Here is a 21,406-nt window from a genome sequence, read left to right as displayed (position 1 = left end):
AAGCGAAACGCGATGAAAAATGTACAAGTAAAATTAATCGATGATGATACTTAATATATATACATACATATATATATATGTATGTATATGTATATGTATTCATGTATTCGTATACGACGAAAATAAATTTTTTCGTCAGAAATCTCGTCCATTTTATAAAGAACGATCCTTAGAAAAATTCGTTAACGTTCGAACATGATGACCTCAACGATTGATGATTTTTAATACCGTTTATAATACAACGTTCGAAAATACGAGAGCGTATGACAAAATTTTTTTTCTTTCTTTCTTTCTCTCTTTCCTTCTTTCTTTCTATCTTTATCGCTCCACATTCTTTTTCTTTTTCTTTGTCTTTTTTGTTTCTTTTTATGTATGCACGAATTATTATATCTACGTGCTAGCAAAAACAAATCATTCAATTGTGTAACATCTTTTAACGATCCTATTACATACGTCGAGCGTCCTTCACAAATAATTTTTTTTTTCTTTTTTACTTTTCTTTTTTTCTTTTTTTTTTTTTTTTTTACGTGTTACGAGCTACGAATATATATTTTTTCTTTTTTCTTTCATTCATTTTTGTTTTTTTGTTCCTTCTTTCTTTTATAGCGATTAGATACGAATTTTTTTTTCTTTCTCCTTCATTTCCTTCCTCGTCTTCTTTTTCTTGCGTGTACGTGTGTGTGTGTCCTTTTTTATTTTTTTTTTTTTTTTTTTTTTATTAATTTTATTTTCATTTTCTTTCTCTTCTTTCTTTTTCTTTTTTTACGCGCGCGATTAGATTATCGGTAAGAATATAAACGTAAGCATTTCCGATGATACGTTTTACACAATATTTTCTTTTTTTTGTTCACGTGATTATATTCAAGATTATCTATTATTATTATTATTATTATTATCTATTATTATTATTTTATTATTATATATTTATTTCGACGTGTACGTGTGTGTATGTACGTGTTGACACGTGTGTGCGTGTATATGTCGAATGATCGAATCAAATTCAATGGAAATATCTAATATCGATAACGACGACGACGACGACGACGACGACGAGGTAAATAGAGAATGATCGAATGAATTATCCAAATGGATTATTATTAAATTTCCTTATCGATTTAACGCATTATCCTTTCTATTTATTATCGCATTACTAATGAACTCATAATTATTAATAAATGGCCCAATTTAAAAAAAAAACAAACGCATCGAGTTTCATCGCGTGTTTCTTTTCTCGTGCAAAGATAATAAATAGCGTGAGACGATGAAAAGGGGTTGAGGGGTGGGGGTGGGGGTGGAGGTGGGAGGTAGAGGACGCGAACTTTCACTCGTATTAATTAATACTAATATAATGTCCTACAAAAAATCTTATTGCGCAATTTTTACAAACGTGATATATCTTTCTTTTTTTTTTCATTCTTTCTTTTCTTCTTTCTCACTCGCTCATTCATTCTCTATGTATTGTACTTATATATTTCTCTCTCTCTCTCTCTCTCTCTCGCTCTCTTTCTCTCGTTTTTTTCTTATTTTTTTTTGTTCCTTTTTGGTTTCAATTTTCTATCGCTATTATTTAAGCTTAGATAATCGTTAATCGTAACCGATAGATACCATAATCGATATGTTACAATTGTCGTCGTTTATCGTCTATTCGTGTGAAAAATATTATTCTGAAATATTATTTATTTGTGGGCGAAAGATGGATTTTTTGGATCGCATTTACCGTGAGAAGTGCATTATAGGCTCAACCTGAAAACCTAACACTCTATGGACATCACGTTTTCAAACAGTTTAATAAATTTGCTAAAATCAAAGCCAAGAGAAAAAAAATATATATATATAATAAATAAATAAATAAAAAATATATACGAATTTGATTAATTAAAATAAATTTATACCTTCGAGGCCTATCATAATGATTTTTTGTTCAGGTCGATGTAGGTTGCGCCTAAGAGCCTTCAAAAATATAAATGCGATTCCGTTTACGGTCTCATGACTTTTTTTAAAAATCTAATTTCGAGATTTTCTTTGTAATCTCAAATAGCTTCATTGTGATTTTTTGTTCGTTCGTTCGCATCTTTTTTTTCTTCTTTTTTTAACCGTAGCAAACATAAGCAAGGAACAAGGGAATTATTCTCGCCATTTTGGAAATCCTTTTTATAATTTTTATGTATTTATATATTAGAAGATTCTATTTCAATCGATAATATCTCGAAATTAGAAAATTAAATCGACGATTCCTTGCACTCGAAAGAACCGCGGTCATGTTCTCGCTATATCTTTATTAGTATGTATATTTATATGTGTATATATATATATATATATATGTATATATGATTTGGGCCCGAAAAATGGGGGGAAGGGGGTTGGGATGGATGAGTTTTATGGCAAGGAATAAAATACGGAGGGCTCCGTGTATTTGAATCATTCGTCGAAATTTGAATAAAAAAATTCGCACGAACTTAAGTGTTATCATAAGAACGTAAGTGTATCACTTAAGAAACTCAGTTTCTTAAGTGATACACTTACGACAAGCTTTGCTTTCTTCTCTCTCTTTCTTTCTTTTTTTTTTCTTACATTGCTAATTTATGTATATCATCCCTTATAGTACATACGCAATTATGTATCCATGTGTGTATGCATGTATTAATGTACGTATGTATGTATTTATGTTTATACGTATGTTTATAGGTATGCAGGTGTACGTACGTATTATTATTATTATTATTATTATTATTATTATTATTATTATTATTATTATTATTATTATTATTATTATTATTATAATCTAAAACTATTGCTCATATTCTTCAGTCTGACGCGCATATCAACGAAAATCAACGACTCCCCATTAATTTAATCGAGATATAATCATTGAAACGTCTTTGAGCTCTCTGCTGCGGTAATTCTTTTTTCTTTTTTTCTTTCTTTTTTCTTTTTTCCTTTTTTCCTTCTTAAATTCTCCTATATAGTATTTTATTCTTATTCTTATTCTTATTCTTATTTTTACTTTTATTTTTACTTTTACTTTTACTTTTACTTTTACTTTTACTTTTACTTTTACTTTTACTTTTATGTTTTTCTTTTTCTTCGTTTCTCTATTTTATATTTTTCTTCTTCTTCTTCTTTCTCTTCTTTTTTTCTTCTTCTTCTTCTTCTTCGTTTTTTTCGTTTTCCTCCGTTAAAAACGCGCGACACCTCGCGTTGAACGTCCCTGTGCCGAAAGGGGTTGTTAAAAAAGGCTCGCGCGGGATATTAGTTAATATTTTTGAAAGACAATAAAGCGTTCGAGGTAATCTTACAAGAAGATAACAATAATAATAATAATGATAATGATAATGATGATAATAATAGTAATAATAGTAATAATAATAATAATAACAATAACAGTAATAACAACAATGATAATTATAATTATAATAATGATAATAACCATGATAATAATAAAATAATAATAAAATAATAATAATAATAATGATAATAATAATGATAATAATAATAATGATAAAGCGCGCGAATAAAGCCCGTCGCGATAAATTTTCAAAATCCGCGTTGGACGATGTTGCCAGTCTCGATTTCTCCAAAACGAACGGCAGGATTCTCAGTTTATTTTGTTTGTTTATTTGTTTGTTTGTTTGTTTGTTTGTTTGTTCGTTTGCTTTTGTTATAGTTTTCTTTTTCCCCCATTCTTACAATTAATTCGTTCGTTATCTCTATCCCTATCCCTATCTCTTTCTTTCTATCTATCTATCTATCTATCTATCTATCTATCTATCTATCTATTTAACTGTCTATTTATCTATCTATTTATCTATATATGTATCTATCTATCTATTTATCTTTTTCTCACCCCTTTTTCCAAAATATATCGCGTTTCCTCTTTTTTTGCAAAAGGAATATTATAGGCAAGAAACGATCTCGATCTTTCATATTGGATTTCGATCGAGATGATTTGCGGAAAGGAACTTTCTTTATTTTTGAGATATTAAGAACGACATCATACGTACGCTTCAATTTATATCCCGTCTGTATACGTGTGTGCATGTGTGTGTGTGTGTTTTTTTTTCATTATAAGGGAGATCGCGCAACGAAAAAAAAAGGCACGAACGTTTTTAAAAAAACGATAGATGTGCGCGGGTCAAACGTATGTATGTACGTAGATAGGTATGTGTGTGTATGTGTGCATGCATGTATGTACGTCCTTTGAAAAACATTATAACAATTTAACAATTTTGTTGTTGTTGTTGTTGTTGTTCTTTGAAAATCATTTTTAACATTTTATATATTTTATCAATTTTGTTGAAGTAGCTATTGTTGTTGTTGCTCTTGTTCTTTATATATTTCTCTTCTCTTATGAAAGCCATCATCGTCATCGTCATTATCCAAAATCACATTCTTACTTTCTGTCGATTATAAACATATTCTTCGTTTATCGACGTTTTTCCTTTCTCTTTCTTTTCTTTTCTTCTCTCTTCTCTCTTTAAAAACGTCGCGTTGGGGGACAGAAAAAAGAAAATGAGACGATTCCAAATAGCGTGGCTTTAAATCGTAAATGGCCGAACATTTGCTTCGTGAAAATAATTATTCGCGAACACATGTTCGTGTTCTCTTCTCTTCTTTTTTCTTCTTCTTCTTCTTCTTCTTCTTCTTCTACTTCTTCACTCTTCGTGTATATACGTGTGTGTATTTTTTATTTGTATTTATTTATTTATTAATTTTTTCTTTAGTAATTCTCGCGTACCTTAAGTATAAATCTGTAGGAGTATCAAAATGGTAAAAATGGTGCAAATGAAGACCAAGAGCACAGGTAGGATCAGAATGAATCTGACGGAGCGGCTATGGCCGCTAGGCTCCTGTCATACAGCCTGTTCCCCTGATTCCGTCGAGGCATCGAAAAGAGGACGTTCGGCTGCTTGTTGTTCGGTCGTCGTAGCCGATGTGCCGCCATTAACGGCGCCATTGTTCGTACTTTCACGTCTCGTTTTACTCGAGCCTGAGAAACACAAGCAAACCGATTGATTCCGATTTCTTTTCAAAGTTGGCTTGTTCTCGCGAACCTGTTCGGCTAGACACTTTTGATAATAATCGTAGTCTTTCAGATACCTGTTGAGAGAAAGAATTATAGACAATATATTTATATATATATTTATATATATATATTTATTTAATTATATATATATAATTTTTATTTATATATATTTATATATATATCTATATTTTTATCATACACACACATATATATGTATGTATATATAGAGGGAGAGAGAGAGAGAGAGAAAGGTTGTGTAATCGATCATACCAAATTAAAAATTTAAGAAATAAATAATAATAATAATAATAATAATCCACGTACCACACTGGCGGCCATCGGTGTTCGTTCAAATATTCTTGATTTTCTGGATGAAGTAAGCGCACGCTACGAGGTGACATCTTACAAAGTTTATTATAATTCACGCAAAGATGATTCATACACCAATCCGCTAACTGATCCGCGTTGTGTAACTACGATCGAAAAAAACAAGAATAAAGAAAAATATTATATTATTTGTTTCATGTAAAAAAAATTCATCGTGTTCGTCCGATTTAGTTCTTACTAACCTTGCAAGGTTCCAATAGTCTCAAACAATTTTCAACAGCCTCGTTCCCTTCGTTTTGAGATAATCTTTTAAGATCCTCGATCACTCTGCTCTCAACCAGATTAACCAATCTTGGTAAACACAATCTATTAGCTAATTCCAAAAGATTCAAACATCTGGCCGAAGAAATAGCTGGTACTTCGTCCGTGTACAAGTAACAAAGTAATTTATGAAACGTGTATTCTCTAACTCCAGGGAAAACTATCTGTTTTATTGAAATAATTTCGTAGTATTATTTTGAAAATTCATAATTACGGATATAAAAAGAAACGAAAGGAACTTACGATTTTGGCGCTGCTCTCACGAAAATCACCGGAGAACATTGCTTTCATTACATCGCATCTAGCAGTTAGGACAGCACGATGAGCTGGCATACTACCGTCGTCCAATTCGAATACAACGTCGGCGAATAATCCTATATATATATATATTTTTTTAGAACGACAAAAAGCAACAAAAATTAATAGAAACTATTACATAATGATCAGTGCGTTTCCTCGAATTTTTATCACACATTACAGAAGCAAAAAATTGTCCATCATGATTATCATAAGATTCAGCGATTTTTTTTCTAAAAACTCTGACAGATCAATTTTATTGAAGAAAAAAAAAAAAAAAGAAACATTCATCGTAAAGAGACTTTAAACGATTTGCCATTCGATCTATGGTTGTCATTCAAGATTTACAAGGCTAAGGGTTGACTATCCCTCTTAGGGAATTAACTCAAAGTGGATAAATTTGGTATGTATCTTTAATCTGTATCTCTTGAGAACAAAATTGATCTATTTCAGGTATTTTTTTGAAAAAAAAAAAAAAATCATTAATTCTCATGTGGATAATTTTCATTGAGATACTATATATATATATATATATATATATATATATATATATATGTACGTGTGTATGTAATGAATGATAAATTTACCTTGTTCAAGACAAATATCCTCGAGCCGTTGTCTAACCACTTGTTTATAACGATTATTTAGATCACTGTTTACAAACTGTTCACGAGTTTGTATTGTTCCAAGTACCATCAGCAATTGTGGTAGCTCGAGGAACTCAGCTGCTTGTCTGATCTCCTGAAGATAATAGATATCAAATGTTTGAACATTTAGACTCGATTATTTCCCATAAATATCAATTTCATACGACGAATAATATAAACGATATGAACTGTATGAATTCAGACGATGATAGAATTATATTAGAGATCAGATCCTTGATAACTCGATGATATTAAGATTATCGATGACGATGATAAATTATTGTCCATGCAACCATGATCGGTCTCTCTTATCTCTTCGATAATATTTCTTCTGAGGATGGATTACGTTAAAGTAATCGCTAAATCATGCTGATCTAACGATGATTATGATTAGATCCGACGATGAGCTTTTTTTTTTTTCTTTTTCCTTCGTTTACGTGGTTGATATATTTTGAAATGTGTGTGTGTGTACATTAGATACATATATACGTATATATTTTATTATTATACGATCATTAAATTTTTTTAATATAAAAATTAGACATCAATTAAATATATATGTATATATATGAATGTATGTATGGCTATGTATGTATGTATATGTGTGTGTGTGTGTGTGTGTGTGTGTGCATATGTATACGAATACAAATATATCCCTAATTTTTTTAAATGAATCATATTACGTATTCGATGATGATATTTAGAAGAGAACGTGAACATGCTCTCGATAAATTAGATTTCTTTCAAGATGAATATCCTTCTCACTCGATGAAATGATACAATACTATCACATATGCGTGCGTGCTTTCGTGCTTATGCTTAAGTATGTGCTCTTACGTGTAATGTGATATGTATGTGTGTTTAATACAATGTCACGTATTTGTCAAACGAATTTGACTTAGTACTAACCAGTAATAGCCCAATAGGAGCTGTCTGAAAGAATACAGCCGCGTTAGTTTTTTTTTTATTATATCATTTTATGAAATTCGCTCGATTTTTTTCTTGCTTTTTTTTTTCCCCATAATTTTTCTATAACAAGAAAATCTTTTTTTTTTGTTTTCATTTGTTCGTTCCTTTTTTTCCTTTTCTCTCTCTCCCTCTCTCTCTCTTTTTTTTTTTTTTGAGTCTTTCTATCCTTGGTGATTAACGTGGATCGTCTCTGTTCGTTACAGGGACCGATCGATATGTTGTCCCATTTTTATATTTATATAAATATAAACAAAAAGATGGTGTGTATAAGTGGAGAGATAAAAATCGAAATTAAAAGTCGCCTATTCGTGTGTAGAAAAGAGTATAGCGAAGGTAATCCTGCGTTTTTTAAGTTAATTCGATAGAAAATTATTATACCGTGGAATATATTACAAAGGAGATTGGACTAAAAACTCTCTGATGATGTACACGAGAAAGTACCGAAGTAATTTTGAAAGAACGATTACAATTTTTTTTTTTTTTTTTTTCGAAACTTTTCAGGCTAATCTCGATCTCTTTCGGATCGTTGAACTGCGAGTAAAATTTCAAAAAAGAAAAAGAAAAAGCTGGCCCAGAAAGTTTCGAGAAAAATGTAATCGATTTTTAAAGAATCATTTAAAAGAACTTCAGGGTCTCACCCTGTGTAATAATAATGAAGAAAGTCCTTGCTTCTCGTTTTCTTTTTTCTTTTCTTTTTTTTTTTCCTTTTTTTCTTTTTTTGTTCTCTTTCCTCTTTTCACTCTATCGCATTGGATGTACCTTTTCTGATAAAATATTCTACCGACCCAACGTACTTGTAGATCGTGATACCGTTTATCCAAGCTGCCTGTGTAGATGAACTGCAAGCATTGCTGCATAGCCTGAGGCGTAATGAGCTTCGAGAGAGTTACCACTGTAGTAGGTTGTTGCACTCCGTTTGAATTTTCACTCTATATAATGTTTAACAAAAAATATAAAGAGAATTTTATACATATATGTATATATATATATAATACGTATACGTATACTTTCCATTTTGAGATTCGCGGATTAGTTTTTTATGGAAAAAAACTTACCATGCAAACGCGTATATTTTGAAATGCAGGATGATTCAATTCTCTCGTAGCACCATTGGTTTTCCTTTGATTATCCATCGTCGGTAAAACTTGAAAGCTCGATCTTCTTTTCAATTGTTCCCATACTCTGAAATATATTGAAATATATATATATGTATATATATATATATTTTTTTTCTTTCTCTTTCTTTCGATGAATTTCGTTCGATTCTATCTTTTCTATTGGTAACGTTATCGTTCAAAACACATCTCGAATAAATATATAACGAGTAGTATAATAAGAGAATGCAAGAGTGTGCACGTGTATTCATGGATTTGAGAGATTAACTCACTTTGAGGGTTTGCTTTGATCAATGCGAATCAGGCATTCGGTATCGTCGTTAAAATCGCCTACTGTGGCCTCGCCAAAAGTGCTTACCTATTTTGTGAGAGACAATAGAAGAAAATGTACAATTTTTCTTTTCTCTTTTCGCTTGTTTGTTTGTTTGTTTCTTTTTTTTTAAATTCGTAATATATCCAAAGTTAAAAAATTCATACGCGCATAATAATGACAATAATAATAAAAATATTATTCGAGAGATTTGATTTGATTTTCTCTCTCTCTCTCTCTCTCTCTCTCTTTCTCTATTTTTCTTTTACTCACCATGCTGGACTCGCTCGAACTTCTCGGTGTATGTTCATGAGCAAGTTCTGCCGAGAAAAGTCGATGAAATGCAGGCGAAGCCGCTGCTAATAAACATCGATGAGCTGGGAAAGTGCAATTGCCTGTTATTAATGTTACGTCGGTGTGAACTGGCTTTGTCCATAATGTTTTCATATTTTCCTCGTAGGTACTTGCTGTTAGATAAACTTCTGGCGGTACTGGTTTCGGTGGACAAAATGGTGCCTATAATTCATTTTTAAACAATAATAATAAATAAATATATAAATTTAATTAATGTATTACTAATGTAGTAGATATATATATTTATTTATTTATTAAAATATTAGATTAGTATCAAGTATTACCTGAAGCAAAGGCCTTTGTACCCTCTTCAAATTCGTCATCCAAAAGCGTTGTTGTCTTCGTGCAATTAAGGCGGCTCGTATCGAGTTTTCAAAGACCTCGTTGACGCCATAATAAGTGAAGACACTAGTTTCATAATAACATACACCTAACTCTCGTGCTACCGCTCTTGCTTGATCAGGCATGACCAAATCACTTTTTCTCGTGGCCCTAGAAATGATTAAAACGAAAATTAACAAAAGAAAAAAAAAGAAAGTAAAAACGAAAAATCACAAAAATCATTTCTATCTCTCTCTCTCTCTCTCTCTTTTTATCTATCTATCTATATATCTATCTTCTTTTTTTTATAAAGTTCATCATCGCGAAAGCGAATACGTGCTATTCGCAAGAGGATCGCTAAAAGTCATGGTGAACTTTGGACAATGACGTCTCGTGGGAACTATACAATGACGTCTAACAAAAGGGTTCGATATTAATTTAGTCTCGAAGTCGCGTTCGATTTATCCGATGTCGATGTGGAAACTCTCTTCGACGTAATTGGTCCGAAGAGGAAAGTGATAGAGCAACGAAGAGACTCCCCGGTGGAATCAATACTTCGACATACTTTGCTACTGAAGTTCCTAATATATATGTATTCGAAGTAAAGTCGAATATAGTCTACGTATATACACACATACACACACACACACACATATACTTATATATATTCGAATGACTCTTCTCATTCAACGATTTTGTAAATCCCTTTTCTATGCTCCATTGGATCGTTCTTTTTTTATTTCAATTCGCGTCAAAGAGAGACCTCAGATAACTTTGTTTGATAATTCTAACGGAAATCGTATAGCAGATAAGGGATATCAGGTTGGTAATCGATCGAATCTATTCTAGTGGTATGTTAAATTATAACTTACCTTACGAATGGGCTTCGATCTCGGAAGTAACTTAAATAGGTCTCATCTCGATACATGTATCGTAAGTCGTTTTTGCATCCGACCAATAGGACCGGCGTTTGGGGACAGAATCGACGTATTTCCGGATACCACATTGCTTTGCAGTTCCGCAAAGAAACCGGATTTGTTATGGAGAAACATAATAAAACGACGTCCGATCTACGAACACATCGAATTCATTCAAATTCATTAGTGATTACCGACATAATTTCTTTAACAGCGATTATAAATGTTTTTTTTCTATGGAAAAGATTTTATCGATCTATATATATATATGTATGTATATATTATATTTGATATCCATCAATATTTTTATTACAACATTTATATTTAACGATGAAGTATAAATTTTGTGATAAAAAAATGTTATCGACTTTAATCCAATTAAATGGCAAGAATATTATATTTTATATCGTTGATCGATATTTTCTAATCGGTCAATACACATATAATTTCTTTCTTTTTTTTTTCGAAATATCTTTCAAACTAACCTGCCGTAGGCAAATCGACGATCCTTCTCGTGATCCCCAAACGTATCCCAAAGACGTAAAGATACGTTAACGTTGTCCACGACTTCCCACGATCGTTCTAATACCTGCATATAACGTGTCAAAAGAATATATATAAAACATATATATAATAAATTAAAAATAATTAATTCGAATGGAAACAAAAAAAAAAAGAAGAAGAAGAAGAAGAAGAAAATAGTGAAACAAAAAAATAATCAAATCGACATTCTTTTCTGAACATTGATTAAAAAAAAAAAAAAAAAAGAAAGAAAAAAGAACAAAAGAGAAAATACAAAAACTTACGTCCTTATAAATTCTATATTGATCGATAGCCCAAACCGTGGGTACGTGTGTAGTTAACAATTGGGACAGCGAGACGTGTTTGTTGCATGCTCTAGCACATATCAATCTGGTCTTTCCGACTGCTGTGTCACCCACGACCACGCACTTGACCAGTTCCTGGTGCGGCTGCTCATTGTCCATCACCGACAACCTCCCTTTTTCATCCAATATACTTTTTCACGTGCCAGATCGTCCAAATACGACAGAGCTACCGTAGCCGTCGGTGTCACCGATGCTTTTGTAGCTAACCAACGCGAACAACACCACATCCGATTTTCGACCAACTGTCGATCAAAATCTTCCTCCTTCTGTTTTACGATTTCTTCTAGAACAAAGAAAATGATTCTTCTTCTGTGTGTAATAAAAACGAAAAAAAAAAAAAAGAAAGGAATTAAATAGCCAAATTTGACAAATGTAAATCGCAATTTATATCTGTCGTATTAATTGTTCTAATTATTATCAGACGCGGATATTAAAATCATCGAGATAATTCTTGGATTAATATAATAACATTTGCACGAGCGTTATTGATTAGTAATAATTTATTAGAGTGATAAAATTGACGGGCTATCTCTCTCTTTCTTTCTCTCTCTATTTGTTATTATTATTATTATTATTATTATTATTATTATTATTATTATCGAAAAAAATTAATTGAATATAATAAATTAAATATTCAGATAAATATTGAAATACGATCTAGATACCTACCTATGTATGTCGAATATAACGCGCTGGAAATAAGTCGATAGTTTTCTAATTATAATCAATTATAATATACTCTATATCACAATTATATCAACTATATTATATCTACTATTCTCTACGATTACTACTAATAATTAAATAACAATTAGTTAGATCGTAAAAGCGACGATAGAAAACAGTAGACTAACTAACTCAGTTTAACCAACAGTTCGTATTCATTGTCAGTATTAATACTAACATAATCTAACCAACATAACTCTATCCATACTGAAAATATTTCGGGATTGAAAATACGAGTACTAGCCGGTTTTGATAACTGGCAAAATCCGATTCACGTGCACGTGGAGAGAATGCGTTAAGATTTGTCAACGAAGATCATCCAACGTATATACATATATATACATACATACATACATTCATATATATATATATATATTCATATACATACATAGATACAGAGGTACGGATATTTTAGGCACGATTGAGCGATTACAGTTAAGACTGGGTAGTCTCGCGCATATAAACTTGGTATACCTATTGATTTCGTCTCCCTCCTTCACACCCCTGTCGGGGTGTATGTGTCTCAGTTTCCTTATATTTAGAATCGAACCCTTCGCAACTTAAATCACCTTAACCCTGAAAGACACTCGCCGCGGTATACGGCCTCTTCGATTTTTTTTTCTTTCTTTCTTTTTTTTTTTTTTTTCTTTTCTTTTTCTTTTTTTTTCTTCTTCGTCTTTGTCTTCTTTTTATATGAGTTTTTATATGAGTAATGGATAGACTATATCATAATATATCTTTGTAATATATGCATTAAGTTAATTAATGTTTTATTTAAAAGAATTGAACGTGAAAATCAAGTACATGTGTAGCTTTTTAAAAACGAGTTTTTTAAGGTTAATTTTTTACTGAGAAATAGATTTTTTAAAAATTGATTTAGCCTATAGACATTAGATGTCTTAGATTAAGTAATATCGATATAATTAATCGTTAAATGTGCATGTATGGGATCAGTGAAAGAAATCTAATCCTTTTTCTTTCGGTATAATACAGTATCATATATTCAGTTAAATAATTATTAAACGTCGAATGATCAGTGGAACAAATCTAATATCAAGCGTACAGAATTTTATGATTAAAAAATGATTGATATTTGATTTGATTGCCAGCAGTATATGTAGATGAAACTATCGTAATCAAAGGTCTAATCTAAAGTATTAAAATTTTTATTATTACGATCGAAGGATAAACGATATTCGATTTTTTTTTTCTTTTCTTTTTTTTTTCTCTTTTTTTCTTTTTTATTTATACTAAGTACCATAATATTTTATATGCGTTTATTAATCGTTTGAGAAACTTTAGAAATAATTATAAAACATTGAACAACGATTGTAAAAAAAAAATCTAATTAAAAGTCTAGAATTTTATGGTTGCGATAAAAAAAAAAAAGAGAGAGAGAGAAAAAAAAGAACGTGATATCTTGATTACTCGGATATTCCAACCTTTTTTTTTTCTCTTTTTTCTCAACGATTTTCATATATTCATTTTTATGCCTGACAGCGTGTATATAAATATATTCGTCTTTGGATGACGCATTTCGTATATAAATTCACTTGGGAATGGGATCGCGTGGATGCGTTACATTCCTGTCGAACTTATCGATTATGGAAAGTTTGAAAATAAATTTCCGGTCTCTATTAATACCATGAGCTCTTCGTTTATTTCCTACGACCCTATAGTCTTACAAAAGATGGATAGATAGAGAGAGAGAAGAGAAAAAAGGAGAGAGAGAGAGCATTAACGTTCCGTCAAGATAAACACCGTATTATGACTAACCTTCTTTTGATATTTTTTTATCGATAGAAAGATCTCGTGCACTAATCACGTAATCTCATTTTTTGATCACCGTGAATATCAAACTAATATAATCAACGAAACTTTCTCGTGAATCAGGCCGAGGGCAAGACGAAATAAAAAAGAAAAAAGAAGAAGAAGAAAATGAAAAGAAGAAGAAAATGAAAAGAAGAAAAAAAAAAATTCGCGTGTTTCGATATTCACGATTACAAAAATGTATCGTGATATTAAAACGTGTCATTTAAGTACAATATGTATTTCTTTTTCATTTCAATATCTAGGTAGATGGATAGGCATATAAGTATATGCAAAAATAAGTTTTTATGTTGAACGAGACTTATCGAATAGTTTTTCTTTTTCTTCTTTTTTTTTTTTTCTTCATTGATAGACAAGTTATCTCAATAATCAATGCGCCAGGTGATGAGAGTCGATAGATGTAGATAAATATATATATTACATTCATTCATACATATATGCATAATATCGTCAGATAGTTACAATGCAAAAATCGAAAGTTAGCTCGCTCGATAGTCCTCGTTTCACGTGGTGAGTTTTTAACAAGGACACTGGAGTATAAATTTTAAGGTCTACGTAAAATCTATCGTAAATTTCATTATCTCAGAAACGAGATTTATAGACGAGATGAAAGATATTCTAGTGCCATTTCTTATAATTGATTATTAAGAAGAAAAGAAAAAAAAAAAGGAAAAAGAAAAAGAAGAATCTATAAGTATAAGCGGATTGTATATATACATAAGTAAATATGCTGTAACACTGCAACGCGATGTAGTAACACGTTTCATGTTCCTTACAGAGATCAAATCAATGGCGAACTCGAAAAATCCAAGTTATTGTGTACGTACACATTTATGTAAATAAATAAATACTACTACATATGTATACATATGTGTGTGTGTATGTATCGGAGCGTCGAACGTTGTCGTCGTCGTAGTCGTTGTGAGAGATAATTAGCGAGCGAGTGGCCTACATTTCCTAATTAAATCTTTCGTTTTAGCCTTACGTTATAATTGAATCCTGAATTCGTTTCATTTCACATAAACGAGTCTCTCATTTCAGTGTCAAAGGAACGAAATTATAATTTATTATGCTTTCGAACGATACGGGGCCTAAGTTAATGCATCTTTCTCTCTCTTTCTCTTCATCTCTTTCTATCGAATAAAAAAGATAAAAGTCTTTTTTTGAACTATTCGATAGAGAAAAAAAAAACAAACATACAACGAAGAATTTTGCAGGTATTAGAAGAGAAACATTTGGTAGATAGGTATCGTTAAAGCCCGCCATCCACGTTTATCAAGCACCCTATCGATTTTCAGCCACGCCAGGATTACGTGGCAAAACTGCGTTTTTCGTCCTTGCCGTTGTTGTTACATTGCGGAAACTTCACCGGACGAAAAGTGCGAGACGTATCGCGACGCGTTTATATCCGACTACTGCCACATGTGTTTTCGTCTATTCTAAAGAGAAAACCTTACTGTTACTACTACTATTACTATTATTACTATCGCTGTTACTACTACTGATACCACTACTACTATACTATACTATTCGCTACTAATCATTCTCTTCTCGGATTCTCTAACGAATGGTTTGCCGCTGTGTTGTTACTTCTTCTGTATATTCGACCTACTTTCTACGCACACGTTCTCACACAATTTCCGTATACACACACACGCATGTACATAAACATGTACCTACACAAAGCGGTCGAATCCTTTTAACGTTAATTACGTTTATAAATTTTAAAAACGATGAAAAAATAAACAGATGGTTTTTTTTTTCTTTTTTTATTCTTCTTCTTTTTCTTTTTTATTTATTTATTTATTTTTTTTTTCGTCAACCAACATCATGTCTATCTCGTATCCTGTTTTTCGTAACGGACGAAACTTTGCTAAGAATTTTCATTCGAAAGACATTATTTCTTTTACTTCCAGTTCTTCCGTAATTATTGATCGAAGAAGAATAATATTTTTCTCGTCGTTACAAGAAAGAGAGAAAGAGAGAGAGAGAGAGAGTTAATGAGTAAACAGACACGTCCGCTATGCAGAAGAGAACGTACGCATGAACGGGCTGTCCCAACGCGTTCCTCGCGAATCAATGGTCCAAATAGGCTAGAAACGACGTGCCTGGCAATCGTGTTCTACGCTTCGTAAACAAAAGTGCAACGAGACTGTGACTAGAATACGATGGGACAGAGAGAAAGAGAGAGAGAGAGAGGCTCATGAAAAGTCACGAAGTCTCATTTTTACACCCTTTCGTCCAGTCCAATTATAAAGAAAATTCGGTTAACATCTAACGGGAAATCTCTTTAACTAAATATTTTTATATATATATATTCTTTTTAATACCAAATTTGTAATAAGCGATTGAAGATAAAAGTCGCGATATATATATATATAATTTTTTAATTCTAATCCAAGTATTCGTACAAAAAAAGAAGATGCCGTCAAGATGGAAAGTTTTTTATTTATTGGATAAAAAATTTGTTCGGAAAACAATTCATAGGTACTGAAAAAAAAATAAAAAAAAGAATAAAATAAAAGGATTGCTATCGCGAGCTTGAAGATGTCGCGGAAGCTGCGAAATAAATCTGTAAAAAAAAACAATATAAAAAGAAGGAATGACATCCTTTAACACAGAAATAGATAGATAGATTCTCTCTGAGAGAGAGAGAGAGAGAGAGAGAGAAAGAGAAAGCTATGGTAGTATCGAAACTAACTTTTCCTGTTTCGATCGACGGATGATCGATGTTACACGTGAATCTATTGAAAAGGTATTGCTCGTGACACGAGAGAATGGCCTTCGGAAACGCTTCCCTGAAAGTTCCTTTGCGAGCGATTAACCGAAGGGAAAGAGAAGCGGTGCATAGTCGAAGTGCAACCAAATGGAAACTCAGCGAACTCTCTTGATAATATTATATCGTCTCTTATTCAGAGAGTACGCGATACGAATCTCAAAATTGATTTGAGCAAGATGAAAACGAACGGATATGGCTCCGCGTACGTTTCGGTTACTTTACTTGCCAAGAGGAAGATGTACATTTTTCATGGGAAAAAAGAAAAAAAAAGAAAGAAAGAGAAAAAAGAAGAACATAACTTTACAAGGGTTGAAAAGGAAAGAGAAAGAGAGAAAGAGAGAGAGAGAGAGAGAGAGAGAGAAAAGAAGAGGGGGATAGAGACGAAGAGAAAGAGAAAGAGAAAGAGAAAGAGAAAGAGAAAGAGAGAAAACATGGACGCTTGACTGGCGCATTGCAGAACACGGCTCGTGCAGAGGTCAGCAAGTAATAGGTAAAAGGTAGAGTAAAAAAAAAAAAAACAAGAAAGAGAATAATAAAAAAGAAAATAAAAATCAAGTGAGACAAGAATTTCTCTCTCTCTCTCTCTCTCTCTTTCATCTTCTTTCTGATCTATTTCTCGTTCTCTCTATATCACTTAGATACTGAAATCAATTTTCGCCGAAGGACGATCAAAGTATCGCGAATATCGCGAAGGGGTCCGGGGTCAACGAGCCAGCCTAGTCGAGCCAGCACATTAATTAAGTAAACGTTCCTCTTTTATTGTCGACCTCTTTCATCCCGTTAATCACGCGTCGGACTCCGTCCGTGATGCACGAAGCGTTACAAGCGGACGTTTTTAAACGTCGTTGTCGGCGGCGCAACATACCTCTTTGTATCGTTCATGAGACGATTAGCTGCAGCAACAACGCCATTACCAAAACATTATCGACGTTATCAAACTCGTCTATTTCTATCTCTAATGTTCTTATTATCTATCCTTCCCTCTTTCCTTCCTTCCTTCCTTCCTTTCTTCTCTCTATCGCGTATCATCGCTTTACTATCAGCTTAGATATATTTACGTATTTATATATGTATGTATGTATATACGTATATATGTATCTATCTATATCTTACAACGTGATCGATCGATCATCTTTTTTATTAAACATATTTCTCTCTCTCTCTCTCTCTCTCTCTTTTTTTATGGGACATTCATTTAAGATATTCATTCAGAAATATTACATTTATGAGAAATTGAACGAAAGCAAAAGATTGGTTGATAGACGTACATATGTATTTACTTACATAGGCATGTATATACTACGTCTCTATATACTATATATATATATATATATGTGTAAGTTTCTAATGTTAAGAATTCAATGAAGTTTGACGTCACGATTTTTGATCTTCAGAATGCATTTCCTAGTGTTCATATACATACATATACGTATATATACATATGTATACATATACGTATACGTATGTATACTTGATAGAATTTGAGAGAGAGAGAAAGAGAGAGACAGAGATATAACGATGCCACGTGACGTTTCAATTGCTACTCGTCCGATCCGTCGACGAGTCCGTGTCGTTAAAAGGATCGATCGAAGCGATGATGATGCGGCAACAATCGAGCCGCTCGAACTTTCCGAGCTTACAATCGTTCTGATAAAGACGAAACTGTCCCTCTCATTTTCTTTCCGTTGGATTCATACATTTATTCATTGTAAGAATACTCCAAAGACGATCTAGGATATATATATATATATATACACACACACACACATATATATATCTTACATTCTAATGATTTCACAAAGAGAAAAAACTAAGGAAAAGTTCTCATCGAGATTGTTATTTCCTATTTACTTTAGAAAAAGAAAAAGTAAAAGAAAAAGAAAAATAATTAATAGAAAGTAGTACGTGGTACAGCTGAGTCGAGGTTCGGTGCTGCATTGAAACCAGGGACGCTCTTATTCGTTGTGAGCTCTCTTATATAAGCTGAAAGAGTCAGAGAAAGAGAGAGAGAGAGAGAGAGAGAGAGAGAGAGAGAGAGAGAGAGAGAGAAGATATAAGAGATACTAAAAGACGGATGCAGATGAATAAGAAAACACTAAGAAGGAAAAGAAGATCAGTATACAGATGTTCTAATCGTTTTAAACGTTTAACCGGTGGAATTAAAATTGATTTTCATGGTAATAAAAAGAGAAGAAAAAGAGAAAAAAAAAGAATACGAATGTTACGAAACATAAATGAATGTTATTGCGTCTATCGATCAAAAACCATGAAAAGATAAACGATACGAATTGTTCTTACACCGCGTTAATTATAAATTTTGTTAGAGGATTATAGATGAAAAGAGAGAAAGAGAGAGAGAGGAGATAGACGAAGTTAGAGTTAACACAGTAGTGTACTACGTGACCGGTACTTGAAATTACACGCGCGTATTTAACTTCAATTCTTTTCTATGTACATACGCATATACGCACACACACGTTTATATCATTAATATTGTCACGCGGGTTACAATCTACCGTCAATGCACAAAACGTTTCGCTCGTGCACGTGCTCTCTTTCTTTCTCTCTCTCTCTCTCAAACACTTAAACTCACCCACTCATTCGTTCACTCTTTACGAATAATCTAAAGAAAAAAATGTTTCGAATTTTTTAATCTTCAACATTATTTCATCTCGATATTACTCTCTTTCTCTCTCTCTCTCTCTCACTCTTTCTCTTTTTCTCATTCGCTATCACCCACTCACTCGCTCACTCTTTATGAATAACCTAAAAGAAAAAAATGTTTCGAATTTTTTAATCCTCAACATTATTTCATCTCGATATTACTCTCTTTTTCTCACTCACTCATTCACTCATTCACTCCTTCACAATCATTCACTCATTCGCTCATCCTTTATGAATAATCTCAAAATAAAAACTGTTTCAAATTTTTTAATCCTCAACATTAATTCATCTCGATATTACTTTCTCTCTCACACACAAACACATACACACACACACACACACACACACACATACACATACACGTACATACGTACACACTCTTTCTCGTTGGTTCGTTCGTTCTTTCGATACACCCTAAGTACCTATAACACATAAAATTGGATGATGTCTCGTAACGGACGTACTTACATATAAGTAAATGGGAGAAGAGGGGAAGAGAGGAGGGGTGAAGGGGCAGAGGGGTTGAGGGGGTCGAAGGGAGAAGAAAAGCAATGACGACGATCGGAGTCTCGTCGGAGTCGGGTCGACGTTCGTCCGTTCGACCTCGAAACGGAATACGTTCGTTCGTTCGTTCGTTCGTTCGTTCGTTCGTTCGTTCGTTCGTTTGAGACGTCCTACCCCAACTAAAAAATGATGACGATCGTATCACAATTTTTTTCCGTCGGAATATTTCTTTCCAATCCACTATCTCCATCACCTATCTCCTCCTCCACTTGTTTCCTTCTTCTGCCTTAATCTTTATTAAAAAAAAAAAGAAAAAAAAAACGAGAGATTTAGTTTCGATTGGAAGAAAACGCCACGTTCACCGAGTTCAACTGGCTTGCGTGCTCGTATCGTATTATCAATCAATCTCTTTTAATGCGCCACTTGCCCTGTCGCGAGACCTTTCTTTCTTTCTTTCTTTCTTTCTTTCTTTCTTTCTTTCTTTCTTTCTTTCTTCTTTCTTCTTTTTCTATTTTTTTTTTTTTTTTCTTTGACTACACTCTTAAGACGAAAGTTTTAACAGCTTGATGAAAATCGTTTCGAAAATATGTATAATTGAAGTGGGATCGATTCATCGCGAACGTCATTGCGATCGATTCGTACCGTTGCAAGTTTTTACGAAATATGAAACTAATATAATAAAAACGATGTATGTAACATGTACGTAGGTAACGTATCTATGTATCGATGTAGATATGTATGTACGTATGTATGTATATATACGTGTCGTTAAATTTCGAACAATCATACATGGTAAAAGCATATTTTCAGTAAGACTTACCCGTTCTCGAAGAAAAATCTCCTCGGTTAATATAAACTTTCAACTTGGTTTCTCCAACGTTCTCTTCCTTCTTATCTCGCAGAAAGAAGAGAGAGAGAGAGAGAAAGAGAGAGAGAGAGAGAAATAGAGAGAAAGAAAGAAAGAGAGAGAGAGAGAGAGAGAGAGAGAGGCTCCGACGCGTTTCCTTTTTTCCTTCTTTCGAATATAATAATAACAACAACAACGGCAACAACAATAATAAAAATAATAAAAACAGCAGCAATGAAACGTCGAGTGAATAAAACCGAACTCACGATTCAACACACAGAGGAGAAATTGTTTTATCGGTCTATTCGTCTATCCGTCTGTCTCTCTTGTATCTCTCTGTCTCTCTGTCTGTCCGTCTCTCGTGTCAAGGACACGGGAAAAGCCACGGTGCTCGTAAAAAGGCCGAGTGTTCGTTCAGCCACCTTATCGGCAGGCCACCTTCCTTCCTTCTTTCGTTTAGTACCGGTAGCCAATCGAAGTCGTGCACTGTGATCGTCGCGAGTAGTAGTGGTGGTAGTGATAGCAATGATGATGTTGGTGGTGCTGCTGTTGCTGCTGCTGCTGCTGT

General features: G+C 32.8%; 1 protein-coding gene across 8 annotated transcripts in view; it reads right to left on the bottom strand.

Moving 5' to 3' along the window:
• Positions 1–688: 688 nt before the first annotated feature.
• LOC127064608 (rho-related BTB domain-containing protein 1) overlaps positions 689–21,406 on the bottom strand; it is a 20,812-nt gene continuing 94 nt past the window's right edge. Inside the window, exons 1-15 of one of the 8 annotated variants that reach the window (XM_050995911.1) lie at positions 20,812–21,406; positions 11,408–11,771; positions 11,087–11,190; positions 10,557–10,754; positions 9,648–9,855; positions 9,283–9,525; positions 8,972–9,057; positions 8,640–8,766; positions 8,379–8,513; positions 7,525–7,548; positions 6,556–6,709; positions 5,915–6,045; positions 5,593–5,835; positions 5,348–5,496; positions 689–5,097 (exon numbers count right to left, since the gene is read on the bottom strand). The exon at positions 20,812–21,406 is cut by the window's right edge and continues 94 nt beyond it. In XM_050995911.1, coding sequence (XP_050851868.1) covers positions 4,851–5,097; positions 5,348–5,496; positions 5,593–5,835; positions 5,915–6,045; positions 6,556–6,709; positions 7,525–7,548; positions 8,379–8,513; positions 8,640–8,766; positions 8,972–9,057; positions 9,283–9,525; positions 9,648–9,855; positions 10,557–10,754; positions 11,087–11,190; positions 11,408–11,587 — 2,229 coding nt within the window. In that variant the 5' untranslated portion in view covers positions 11,588–11,771; positions 20,812–21,406 and the 3' untranslated portion in view covers positions 689–4,850. Of the gene's footprint in view, positions 5,098–5,347; positions 5,497–5,592; positions 5,836–5,914; positions 6,046–6,555; positions 6,710–7,524; positions 7,549–8,378; positions 8,514–8,639; positions 8,767–8,971; positions 9,058–9,282; positions 9,526–9,647; positions 9,856–10,556; positions 10,755–11,086; positions 11,191–11,407; positions 11,772–20,811 lie in introns of those variants that run through there. The other 7 variants (XM_050995912.1, XM_050995913.1, XM_050995915.1 and 4 more) reach the window with 7 other exon arrangements.

Source organism: Vespula vulgaris, chromosome 6 (genome assembly GCF_905475345.1).
Source record: "Vespula vulgaris chromosome 6, iyVesVulg1.1, whole genome shotgun sequence".
NCBI lineage: Eukaryota > Metazoa > Arthropoda > Insecta > Hymenoptera > Vespidae > Vespula > Vespula vulgaris.
The sequence above is the reverse complement of the archived record's forward strand: the minus strand, read 5'-3'. Positions and strand labels throughout refer to the sequence as shown.